Source organism: Phyllostomus hastatus, unplaced genomic scaffold (assembly GCF_019186645.2).
Source record: "Phyllostomus hastatus isolate PE091 unplaced genomic scaffold, TTU_PhHast_1.1 phas_scaffold_585, whole genome shotgun sequence".
NCBI lineage: Eukaryota > Metazoa > Chordata > Mammalia > Chiroptera > Phyllostomidae > Phyllostomus > Phyllostomus hastatus.
The window spans coordinates 29,561,109-29,574,404 of NW_025334037.1; the positions used below are offsets into that span (position 1 = coordinate 29,561,109).

Below are 13,296 nucleotides of genomic sequence, written 5' to 3' on the forward strand. Positions count from 1 at the left end.
GTTAAAAGCCGAGTGGACAACAGTTGAACTTTCTTGTGTCGTCTGGATATTTCAGGGGTGCTCTTTTTCATTGGGAGGGAATGTTGTGGGCAGAAAAATCTGTGTCAGAACGGGCCCGTCACACCACTTGTGATTTCTGTCACACGGGGAGGAGCGGGGTCTGGGTGCTGTGCCCCAGCTGCACGGGGCAGGCCCGCTGGCTGGCAGTGTGGGGAGTGGGGCTGGGCCAGGGGCTGCAGAGAGTGTCGCTGTCCTCGGGCTCAGGCGGGGTGGCCTCAGCGTGGCTCTGGCCCCGACAGGCAGGCAGCAGGCGACCAGAAGGCAGCGTCTGAGGATTTCAGCCCGAGTCCTTGCTTCTGTGTCGGCAGAAACACCTTCTGCTTCTGCTGTTTCTCAGTCTTGTTGCGAGACTGCTCCTGCCTCCCTGCGCTTCACCTCTCTGGGAGCCTCTTGTCCCAGCCCCCGCTGGTGGTGGTGATTGTAATAATAGCTATCGGTTGTGGTGCACTCAGTGTACATTAAGTGCTGCGCACAGATTACATCACTGAAGACTTGTCACAACAATCCTCTGAGTGAATGCTGTTCATACCTTTTTTGTTACGGAAATTCTCAAACACAACCCACCCCCCATCTTACTTATCAATACTTATCAGTCGTCCCCGCCCTCCCTCCCCCGTCCCATAGGTGCTGTTGTTATTGTTGCTGAAGGTGGGCGAGGAGCGTGTCAGATTCACACCTGGTAGGGCTGGACTCCAGAGTGTGTCCTGATACCTGCGCTCTCCCTCCTCGATGACGGATGTTTGCTGCTGTTTATGGAGCACCTACTATGCGCCGCTTAGTCCCCCCGTCAAGACTGCAGAGTAGATGGTAACTTACAGGTGGTAGGTCTCAAGCAGTGAGGCCACCAGCCCTGACTCCTTCCTCGTGAGTGGTGAGGCCAGGATTCGAAGCCAGACCTGACTCAAGTCCTGCTGACGCTCTGCCCCACCACGCTCCCTGTCCTCCTCCAGTCCGCAGCGCTGTGGGGACTGTGCCCGTCTCTGTCTCCAAGGCCTTGGAAGAGCACAGGGTCACTTCAGGATGGTTCTGTGTGGGCGTGAAGAGCGGCTGGGTCTGTTGAAATCACCGCCGGCCCTTGTGGCCTCTGAGACAGGATCCACCCTTGGCTTTTTGGCCGGAGTCTGTAGATAGTGAGAGAGTCCCCGGCTTTTTGTGGGCAGTCGGAGGCAGAGCTTGAAAAGCTGGGACCTGGAGCCCTGATGTTCCGTCTTCCTCTGGGAGGAAGTGGTGGAGGGCTGTGGGAGACCTGGGGGTCAGAAGGGCGTGGATCGTCCGTCCTCCATCTGGGCAGGGTGGGCATGGGGAGGGTTCCATGGAGAGCTGCCCTGATCTCAGCAAGCGCTTACTGCAACTTGCTGTGCATAATGCGCACCCACGGTTCAGCACTACCCATGTATGATATGTATCCTTATTTTTCCCTTCAAAAATTTGGGCAAAAAGGTGCGCATTATGCACAGCAAAATACAGAAGTAAGTGGTGGTTATTAGCCATTTTTTAGTCATACTCTGAGGAGGATGGGCAACGTTGGAGGGAATTGGTGAGACTTATGGAGTAGTTTTGTTATTCAAGTTCAAGAAGAGGAAGTGGAAATTCTTCTGTTAGAGCATCGGAACTCTCTACCCTATTTTTCACTCTTTGTGGGGTGCTGGGGATGGCATGGGGGACAGGCCGGGGGTGAGCAGAGAATTTAGGGACAGGTAGGATGATGCATTCCACAGTCACGTCACCCACACTGTTCACAGTTGACATTGGCCAGAGAGAAAGTTAGAAAGTAAACAATTTGTTAATAATTGCAACCCATGGACTTTGATCGCTAGGTACGTCAGCCAGAGGGCAGCAGCTCGAACGTCTTAGGAGGACTTGACAACATGAATGGAATGGGCCAAATAGTGAAAGACTATCCACCTCTCAGCCTTGCACAGGCTCACAGTTTTGAGAGAGAACGTGAACAGTGAGGGTGCCCTGTTGCCGGCTGCCACGTGGTCTCGTCACTGATGTGACAATACCAGGAGGAGTGGAGGACTCCAGGCACTTACCCGGCCACCAGGGGGAGCCGACACTCAGCCCCGATTAATAGCTTGAATGTGGCCTGATGAGAAGGCCAGACCTCTTCATCTTTTTTTTTCTTGAAAAGCTAAAAATCAGGACTTTTGAAACGCTCCAGTCTCCTAATTTTTAAATATTTGCTCAAGATTTTAGGAAATACTGTGGCAAAACACCCCATTTTACACCTTAATTATGTAAAATGTTTATTTGCCAATTTTACCTCAGAAAAGTCAGAAAAAACCACAATGGGGAAGAACGGGGTAGTGTTCTAATGGAGGTGGATTAAAAAAGGAAGCCCTGGGTGAAAGAAGACACGTCAGTGGGCTAGATGTAGACAAAGGTACTCCAGTACGGGACCCCCAGGTTTATCATACAAGGTGGAGAAAGGGCTCAGGCTGGGGTCCGGGCCGCCAGCGAGGACCCTGTTTTAAGAAGAGTGACGAACCTGGTGGAGGGGGAAGCGGGTGTCGACTTGGTGCTGGGGGCTCCGAACCATTCTGCGACTCTCTTTCTTTCTTCGGAAAGTCGAAACGTTTTCAGATCGTGTTCCTCAGATATGTCAGGGGTCCCATAAATGTTTGCTTCGATTTTTTTTATTTAAAAGATTTTATTTATTTATGTTTAGAGAGGGAAGGGAGGGAGATAGAGAGAGAGAGAGAGAAACATCAATGTGCAGTTGCTGGGGGTCATGGCCTGCAACCCAGGAATGTGCCCTGACTGGGAATCGAACCTGCGACACTTTGGTTCACAGCCCGCGCTCAATCCACTGAGCTACACCAGCCAGGGCTATGTTTGCTTCGATTTTCATTAGAAACCCGCCTCTCCCTTTCAGTTTGGCTGTGTTTGAAATGGTATCGAGATTGTAAGGAAACGCTGGCCTGAATGTGTTGCACCAGGGCTTTTAATACATCAGAGAACACCAGTGTCTTAATGGTTATATATCGATTATATTCAAAATAAGACTAAAGTTACTTGAAATCTAAAATACATATGTAACGAAAAAACTTGCTTTTATCCAAGGGTACGTATACACACATACACATTTACACGTGTATAAGCATGTGTGACATGTGGAAGTCTATACATACAGTTCTTCATGAGATTCGTTTTGAAAAAAAAAAAGTTCTACTGCTAAAAATACCCATGGAAACTTTTGGCCTGGGATTCCAAGGTCATCCTCAGCTCTGCATCTCAAGTTCACATACATAGCCTCCCCAAAATAGCCTCTCTGGTTACTTTTTCTCTGTGCGTTGGGAAGAGTTCATCTCGCCTTCAAATGCCCCAGGAGGGAGGAGACGAGCCAGCTGGGGGTTTGCAGGGTGGCTGGTACTCATCGCTGCGATCGACCTGGGCTTTTGATGATGCAGAATTATGGGTTATGCCCACCCTTCTCCCACAATTCCTTTCGATGGATGGCAGCCTCCTGTTGAGAGAGTCATTTATTTGTCAGTGAGGCAGAGTAAGCCAGCCCATTCCCCATGGCTTCTTTGCCTAATGTCCTGTGCTGTGGGTAGCTTGCCGTGCGGCTTGCTGGCCTTCCCGTCCCCTGGCTTTTGGGTGCTAGGGTGCAAATGGGTGCCAGGTGCTTTGGCCACCATGCAACGTCACAACTGCCTTCTGGGAAGTTTCCCATCACGGCGGGTATTGGCAGGATTTCGGGGTCACTGGGAGACCCCACTGCCATTTTCCTGGTCAGGGGTCTACCTCTCAGGGGCCGGTGTCACAGGGGCTGCTGGGTAATTCCACAAGGGAGATAAATGAGAGCGAGGAAGAATGACGGCCTTTCAGAGAACTGAAATCTGTGCGTGTTCCAAATCCCATAAAGTGCTACTTGATTTTAAAAATTGCTCGAAGCGGTTCACATTTTGGTTCATTACGTCAGTGGGTAAAAATAACTATTGTCATATGGTGTGTGGGCTTGGTTTTAGAAGGATAAAGAGTCTATTGTTACCCATTGTGTTATTCAGTCACCCATTACCCATCCCTGAAAATGGAACGTGTGTGACAGAACTCCCGAAGTTTGTCGCTTGCCGAAACCTGTGAATTTAGCCTCATGCGGCTCTGTTTAAATGACAGCAGTGCAGAAGCCTTTTTCAGTCGGTCCGTGTAAATGGGTTGACAGAACCTGTCCCCAAGGCCCATGCCAGGTGAGGGTTTGTGACAGGCAGCCTTGAAATTGCCTTTGGGTTCCATGGTCTGGGTTGAGACCTGTCCAGGGACGAACCAGGTTAGTGTCCAAGCTCCTGACTGAAAGGAGCGCTGGGCCCTGGGTCTTCCCTGTGGCCCCGCCCACCCATCTCCACCTGTTGTGTCCAAGGGAGGGGCCTGACCTTTTCTACACCAGTGGGTGCCTGTGGCCTCCAGCTTCTCTTTGCAGCAGCTCAGCAGGAGTCCCCAGCTGGGGATGGGGGAGAAACAGCCCTTTAGCCTGTGTCCTTGTCCTTCCTCACTGCTGCGACCTCAGAATCCTTGCCATTTCTTACTGGTTTCCTTTATCCCACCCCTGCCTTGCACACAGACCCTTTCACACTCTGCCCGCTTGTCCTGGTTGCGAGTGTCTGTCACCGTCGCCGCCAGGATCCTGACGAACACTGGTATGTGTTAGAAAGTCTGGTCTAGCCCTTTCATTTATTTTGTCACTGTGCATTGCAGGGAGAGACTGGAAGGGTGGCAGCCAGGCGTGTGGATGAAGGAGCAGGGCCCAGCTCTCACCTTGGCTGTTCAAAAAGGACCTTAGTTGAGGTTTTGGCCCTTTAGATTCCAAGTGAGGGATTACAGATGGAGTCCCAGCGATGCTCTGCCAGGATTGGAGCAAAATATAGCGCAGCAGATAGAACCCTCTTCTGGCACCTCTTTACTTGGTGTGCGTACATGTGTGTACTGGGGACTTCAAAAAACAGAAACGGAAATGGCCCGAGTCTGTATCAGCCCTAGGATGAGGCCGATTCTGTTACTTAGGGCTGTAGGTTATGAGGAGTTGGTTTAAGGTAAGGTAGCCGTAGTCCAGAAGTGGGAGGTCCAGGTGTGTTGGGCAAGAAAGGGTGTTTAGGACATGGCCACTGAGTGTGGCCAGGAAGGAAGAAGGAGGGAGGAGTCAGAGGTTACTCTGGTGCTCAATGGGGCAGTAGCCACACAGGGACTCAGGGAGAGGGACAGGGATTATGTGAGGACCCATTTGGTGTGTATATGGGAGTAGTGTTTCTATGCATAGGAACTGGGAGGAGTTAGAAGTGTTGGGTAAATGCAGCTACAGAGAGCCCTGTAACTAAGTGTTGCCTAGGAAGAGCCCAGGGTTCAGAGCGGACCGCTGATGGGACGGCTGTGGCTTTGGCCCAGCTGGGATGGCACCGAGGGCAGCGTTAGTAGTTTTGTGTTCTCTGGGGCCTGGTTTTGGGGAGAGCTTTGGTTCATCAGCACAGCTGAAGGAGGCTGTGAAGCAAAAACATGTATGGTGGGGTGGGGGGCGGCGCTGGGAACAGGCTGGAAGACTCAGCAGCACAGGTCAGCTCCTCAGAAGGGAGGAGGGAGAAGACTGTACTGTGCAGTGCTGGGCGTTCCTGGGCACAGTTCATGCCTGGCCATCTGGTTGACCAGTGAGTTTCTCCTGTGCCTGGGGTGTGTGGGTAACTGGAATTCCTTGGCAGAACTGAGAAACAGTTTCATACTCTTTTCTCATAGATCCGTGTCTTCCTGTGAAGTCAGGGAGCTCAATCTCTCTCTTTTACCTCAGTGTTTGCTCCTTTTACCCAGCGATGGGGGGACAGCGCCAGCCTTGGGTCAACTGTGCTGGTGACTTTGCAGGGGAGTGGTGAGAAGGGAGGTGAACTGTGAGTACTCCACTCGGGTCTGGGCGGCGTCTCGGGAGAGAAGGGGTTGGGGAAGCTAGGCGAGAGTGGTTGAGGTCCGGGCCTGCAGAGGTCACGACCTGGGTTCTGGTTTTGGTGCTGCTTTGCCAGCTGTGTGTCCATGGGCAAGTCGCCTGCTGTCTCTGGGCCTCAGTGCCGACCTCTGTACCTGAGTTGTTGCTCCGTTATTTAAATACTTTCGTGAGTATGAGTCTCAGATTGCTCATTGGTTTTGTCATGAGGGTCTGAGCCTGGGTGTTGTCAGTGGTAGATGGGGGTGAGAGTACCTTGTAGAGTTGCTGTGAAGATTAAAAGGTGATGATGATAGCAACAGCAGCTTCATAGATCGTTTAATGGCATCCTCACTGCAACAATGTAGCTGCGATTATTATCCCTGTTTATAGGTGTAGACACTGAGGAACAGAGAGGTTAAACTACCTTGCCAAAGTCACACAGCCCGTAAATGGTGGCACTGAATGATTTCCTCCAGGTGGTCTGGCTCCAGATCCCATGCTCCTAGTCATGATTCCGGGACCCTGTGCTCAGACAAGGGATGTAGGAAGCCTTGCTCCATGCCTGACACACAGTAGGTGCTTAGTAACCTAGACTTCCTTCCTTTTTAGTCTCAGAACGCATGTGGAAGTGGAGGTCCCATAGTGCTCTTGGTCAGGCTGCTCTGCCCAGTCCGTGTTTTCTGATTCCCAGGGCAGGGTGGTTCATCCCCTTTTTCTGACTGTCCAAGTCCATCTTTCGACACCTCCCTGTTTATCACCTGCCTTTCCTCCCTCTCCTCCCCCCACCTTCCTTTCCCTCTTCCCTCCCACTGGCTGAGCTCGATTCTATACAGTCACCACCTACTGTCCTTGTGTAAAACACTGAGGTGAAATTCACATACTATAAAATTAACATTTGCAGGCGTACAGTTCAGTGGCGTGTAGGACACTCAGGAGGTTATGCTAACACCACTTCTGCCTAGCTGCAAACATTTTCATGACTGCACAGGACACCAGCACCCATGGCAACCACTCTCTCTTCCCCCTTCTCCTAGCCCCTGACCTCCACTGGTCTGCTTTCTGTTCCTAGGGATTTCCCGGTTCTGGACCCTTCATGTGAATGGACTCACAACATGTGGGCCTCTGTGGCTGGCTTCTTTCATTTGGTGTGATGTTCTTAAGGTTCCTCGACATTGCCGCACGTCTCAGGACTGCATTCCCTTTCCTGACTGACCAGTGCTCCGTTGCACGAATCTGCCACGTTCTGCTTTTCCGTTCATCCCTCGATGGACGGTTAGGCTGTTTCCACCTTTGACTGCTGGAACAGCGCTGCCCCGACACCCGCGGTCTTTCATGCAAGCAAGGCCCGCTGACTCAGTGTGGGTCCCGGCGCTGTGCCTGTGGGTGTTCCTGAGTCGTGGCTCCGGGAGGGCTCCTTTGCGGCCCTCTCATCCGTGGGTCTGCTGACCACCTGGGGAGAGGGCTTGGAGCCTCGGGTGGAGAAGGGCAAGGACCCTGGAGCCTATGTGCCCTGGCCTGGGCGTGGCTCTGCGGGCTGCATCTGGGTCAGTTCCTGCGCAGAAGGACCGAGAGAGTGGAATGTGCTGGTTTTGTCTCCGCACCAAGCGGCTCTTGCAGCAGCTCTTTTCCGAGCTGCAGCGGCCTCCTGGGCCTGGGGCAGGTTCATAGAGCCCAGGAACTCTGTGACCGAGGCTGTGCCCTCGGAGCCTCGGTGTCCTCATCTGTGAAAGGGGACGACAAGTCCCGTTTGTATTGATGCACTGTGAGGATTCGGTGCCATGGAGCCCCCGAGTGAGGCTCACTTCTTCCACAACTGACTAGGAGTCAGAGCTGCCAGGTGAAGGGACCGTTAGGGGAGGCGCAGGACCGCTGCGCTCGGAACGGTGTCGGTGGAATCTTTTAAAACAAAATAATTGTATTGATTATGCTATTACAGTTGTCCCAGTCTTTGCCCCTTTGCACCGCTCCACCCGGTACCCGCTTTCCCTCCAACAACTCTCCCCCTTAGTTCGTGTCTATGGGTTGTGCATGTAACACAACCCACAGACACGAAAAATGGAGAGGTCTTTGGCCTCTCCATTTCCTATACTGTTCTTAACCTCCCTCTGTCTATTTTTTTAAAAATAAGGTTTTATTTGTTTTTAGAGAGAGGGGAAAGGAGGGAGAAGGAGAGGGAGAGGAACACCAATGTGTGGTTGCCTCTCACATGTACCCTACCGGGGACCTGGCCTGCAACCCAGGCATGTGCCCTGACTGGGAATTGAACTGGTGACCCTTCGGTTCACAGGCTAGTACTCAATCCACTGAGCCACACCAGCCACGTGCTCCCTGTCTATTCTGTACCTACCAATTATGCTTATTAATCCCTGCACCTTTCCCCCATTCTCTCCCTCCCCCCTCCCTGCTGATGACCCCCCAAATGTTTTCCATACTTATGATTCTGTTCCTGTTCTGGTTGTTGGTTTAGTTAGCTTTTTTTTTTTTTAGATCCAGTTGTTAGTTGTGAATTTGTTGCCATTTTACTGTTTATAGTTTTGATCTTCTCTTTTTTCTTAAATGTTAAAGGGGCTTATTTAAGAAAAAGAATCCTTTTTGATTAACAACCACCAGGGCCTTTTTGGGTCCTCTTAGAAGGGGAAGGAGCTGAGGTTATTTTTGGTCATCGTGTTTAGCTGTCACTTCTGGAAACTTGTCCCCAACTTCCTTTTTTTGCAGTGAACTTTGGTGCTGAGTGTATGAACCTGTGGAAATGGGTTTCTTTCCACTTCATCCCCAGGCACAACGAGGCTTTGGGCTAGTTTTAGAAAGATGAGCTTTGTGTGGACTGTATTCTTTTACAAAGCGTTTATGAAGTGGCCACTATGCCAGGCATCTTGAGGGGTGTTGTTTGCAAGGGTCTTTTTCTGAGTTTATTGGGAGAATTTGGGGCCTGGCTGATGTGGACTTGTGTGCTGCTTTTACTCTTACTGACCAGCCCCTTAACCCTGGATGGGTTGTGCATAGATCATTGGCCTTTCACTTTCTCCTTATGTAAAAATAGGGGATGTTGTGCAAATTAGTTGCCTTGCTTTGCTGTTGTTACTGTGTCAACTAGTGATCTTTTGGTTGCAAGTAACAGGCAACCCAAATAGGAGTCATTAAATAATAAGGGTGTTGCATGTCGCTAGCTGAGAAGTCTGGAGGTAGAAAGGGTCTAGGATTGGTTGAGTTAGCAGCTCAAGGAGCTAGGTGTGTTCCTTTTTCTCCTCATCTGCCATCCTTAGCAGGTAGGTGATTTCTCTCCTTCTTGTCACACAATGGCTGCAGCTGCTCCAGGCATCACAGGTAGATCTGATAAGTCCAGCAAAGCAGGATGGTATATTTTTCCATGTTGTTCCTTTTTATTAGTGAGGAAGCTCTTCCCCAGGACCCCCCTTGCAGACTTCTCTTAGGTCCCCTTGTCCCATGTCTTAGTCTGAGGCCAGGATTAACGTATTGATGCTTTATTTGGGAAACCAGGCTGGCTGAGGTCAAGATGAGGGAAAACAAGGGAGAGTGAGTCCAGGAAAGATGGGGAGCTATGTGGTGCAGTGTTATCCTACTGCCTATTGTTTGACCCTGAGCCTCAGGGAGCCACAGGCTGGTGGGCACTGCACCAAGGGCCTTGTTTGGGGGTGGGGGTTGCCAGGAGAAACCATACTCAAATTTGTAAAAAAAAAAAAAGAAAGAAAAAGAAAAATAAAAGAACCAAATCTACCCTGACTTTGCTTTCTGGACTTTCTGGAGGGTAGAGGGAAGAAAGGAGCACACTGATAATATTGTTTAAAATTGCTTTTTAAACCTTCTCTAAATCCCAGTAAATGTCTCCAGCCACTCTGCAGTAGGAGGTATTGTAGCCAGTGATTAAGGACCCAGACGCTGGAGACAGACAGCCTGGATTCAAGTGCAGGCCCTGCAGCCCACAGGCCCACCAGGGACCCGTGCCTACCTTTTAGGGCCCTTTGGAGGCTCGAGTGAGTTAATATCTGTAAGTGTAATACTTGGAGCAGTGCCCGGCAGCGTCAGCACTGTGCGTGTCGAGTGTAGTGCGTGGAGAAGACAGAGTCAAGCCGTGATTTTCATCTCTGGAAACCTGCCTCTCGCCCTGGTGGTGATTCTTACACGTGCATCTTGAGAACGCAGAACTCCTCAACACAGTCCAGGACAGTAAGGGACACAGATGGAAATGTGCACCCTGCTGTGACTTCCCTCAGTGAACGGCACCCACCCCAGGGGCTCTCTCTGCCCTGTCTGTCCTGCTGCAGTTTGGGTCACCTGCCGCCCTCCCTCTCTCCCTCTACCGTGAGCTCCTGCTTTCGCTCCAGGCCAAGAGTGCTTGTTCAATGGCTTGTCAGGAGGGCCTCCTACCCTGAAGGAGGGTACTTATTTGCATGTCTTAATCCCTTGCTTTTCTGTAAACAGTGGGAGGGCAGGCCCAGCGCTTGAGTGTTTTCTGGCAATATCTGGGGGGGACTCCTGTGCATAGATGCGCATACAAACAGAAACACTGCAAGGGCCTGGGGCGTGCCCTCCTGGAGTCACAGGCATTTTAGACAGATGAGCTTTCTGTTGGTTGTATTCTTTCAAACAGTGTTATCAAGTGTCTGCCGTGTTGGGTATCTTGTGGGGTTTTATCCACAAAGGTTTAATGTTTTCCAAGTACTGCTCCCCCCCCTACCTCCCCTGCCAAATTGCTGCCCTGACCAGCAATTTGTTTTAGTAACCAGCTCATTGTTTTTGGCCCTCTCTCCTGTGACCTGGGCTGGGCTGATGCACAGCATGGATTGAGGGGCAGGGGCTGGAGGCCGGAAGAGGAGCTGAGAAAGGTTAGGCCTGAGATGATGAGGGCATGCGCGTGGAGTGGGTGCTGGGGATGGAAGGTGGAGAGTGGGGGGCGGGTAGGGCAGGAGAATCAGCAGGACTTGGTCCCCACTGTGGGGAGTGAGTGAGGAGAGAGAGGAGGAGGCTGGGTTCCTTTAAGGGCTGGTACCTGGGCCCCTGAGAGACACGGCAGGGAACCGGCCCTTCTTTCTGTCTCCCTAACCCGAGTGCGGGGATGAGAATGGGTGCTGTCCTTGTCTTCTCCACTCAGTAGGTGCAAAGGGTGGGGTCAGGGGAGGGGATGCTGGGCTGGAGAATCCGGCTCCTGAACCCAGCAGGCCTTGGCCTTGCCCTTGCCGTGGAACCTTGGGGCTAGTCTTTTCCCGTCTTTGGACCTTAGGGATTGCCTCCCCTGCAAAACAAGAGGCCCGTTCTTTCCTTCAGTGGCATCGATTGAGTGCCTACTGTGTGCACCATGCTCGGCTCGGGGCACAGATGAAGCGTCTGTTCTGGTGGGGTGTAGACTTTAGCGGGAGGAGTCTGACAGCAAGGGAGGCGAATGCCGAGGAGCAGGCACACCAGCCGATGTGCCGGAGAGTCAGGGGCACCGACTTCCCCGGGTTGGTGGGAAAAGACCTCTGCAGAAGTGGTGCTTTAGGCCGCGCCACCGGAAGGTCGGGGCGGAGTGTTTCGGAGAAGGCAGTAACCTCGTGAAGCTCTAAGGGAGGGGGAAACCAGTTTCGACGACATTGTTAACTTAAGGGCACGATGGGGCAAGGAGGTCCAAGGGGCCACCGGCTGTGGCTCAGAGTTTGAATTTTACTCTAAGTGTGATGAGAGGCTGGAGGACAATTTTTATCCCCACTAATGTCCCTTTTGGTTATTTTTCTGTTCATAAAGATGAAGCTTTGAAAAATCATGTTAACCCTTAAAAGGCATACTTACTAAACAGTAGAACATACAACTTAGGCTTTTAAGCATGGGGAGATAATTTATGGATCCCGATGAATACCTGAGGACCCCCCAGGGGCCCAAAGATAGCAGATGGAGATGCTATCAACTAAACAATCTTTAGGGTCCTTCTGTTTCAAACATTCATTCTTCCCAAAGCTGCATGCCATAGGTTTTAAAAAAAGGATTATTGCCACCTACTGGTAAAAGGAAGAAGGCACATTTTTGCACAATGAAAATCCCAAGGCCAGTGGGTCTCCTCGGCCCCACATCCGGCTTTCCCCTCTGCAGTCAAAATCTGGAAGCGGCTCTGGGGAAGGCGGACATGGTCCTGCCTTCCCTTCTTTCTGGCCAGAGAATTGGGACTTTGTGTCTGGGTCCTTCTGTCTCGACTCAAGATGCAGTGGCAGGAAGGAGTGTTGGAAGTATCTGTGAGGACAAACTCTGGCAAGCCAGCCGCCAGGCAGCCTCCACACAGCCGAGGGAAGCCATTGTTTGTAACTGACCCGCGGCCACACCGAGTTCCCGCACTGTGTCCCCGTGTCCCCACGTCCCCACGCCCTGACCTCGGCCCTGCAGGCCTTTGCTTAATGGGTTTCTCAGCGCCCCTCCCCATGATTCAATTCTCTGCTGCTTTACTTCTGATTTGCATTTTCCGCGGCTGAGTGAATCTGCTGACTTCCGTTTTCTTTTTCTGTTACAGATTTTGTGCCAGAGTGAATGTAATGGTAAGTACCACTTCCCTCTCCACTCTTGTTCCCTACTGCCCCCTGATGGACACAGCAACATTAACAGCCATGTGAAAATCACAGAAAGTGCTAGTCTGTGAGCACTTGCTTTGTTTCTCCAATTGTGCTTTAGATGTAGAGTGGGGGAGGAAATAGCTAGTGGAAAAAAAAAAGAATTCAATCAGTTGTACAACCTGGACAAATAAAATATTTATATTTTCTGTGATTTCTTTTTTTCCAACCTCCATCCATGGGTGTTTAAAAAAAACTTAGTCGAAATGATGTTGCAGTATGACTTATACTTATTTTACGTGCTGTGATCCCATAAGTATTTTCTTGGGTTGCTACATTGCCCTGCAAATGGTGTACAAGGTTTGCATAGCCTTTAGAGAACCAGACAGCTGCTTGTATATCTTCCTTCCACGTGGAGGGCTGCATCCCACTTGCTACCTAGAGCTGGCCCATAGCCGTCCTCCCAGGTCTACAGTAAAATGAGAAAAAAGAAGGATATGAGAGTAACTTTTTAATGAAGCTAAATATATTCAGTTGAAATGCTACCTAGTCTGAGATTATGTACTTAATCATTTCTTTAGAGCAATGAAACGTTTCAATAAGAAATAATGAGAATAGTAGTTGACAGTTTTTTTTTTAATGGAAAAAATTGGTAGCTTTTGTCTGTCCTCAAAATTTGGTAACTTTTTTTTTTTTCTGGGATTGGTAAAATCCCAAAGTCTATGAACCATAGAGGTGAGATAATTAGACTCTTCTCAGAGGGCCGTGTCAGGGGGCAGATCTTGCTGAGACTTTCTCATG

At 50.7% G+C, this 13,296-nt stretch overlaps 1 protein-coding gene across 3 annotated transcripts in view; it reads left to right on the forward strand.

Moving 5' to 3' along the window:
- The window catches only part of PTPRJ (protein tyrosine phosphatase receptor type J), a 150,225-nt gene that overhangs the window by 96,131 nt on the left and 40,798 nt on the right, over positions 1–13,296 (forward strand). For 2 of the 3 annotated variants that reach the window (XM_045825317.1, XM_045825319.1), the window contains exon 2: positions 12,459–12,483. In XM_045825317.1, the coding sequence (XP_045681273.1) occupies positions 12,459–12,483 (25 nt within the window). Of the gene's footprint in view, positions 1–5,391; positions 5,465–12,458; positions 12,484–13,296 lie in introns of those variants that run through there. The other variant, XM_045825318.1, reaches the window with a different exon arrangement.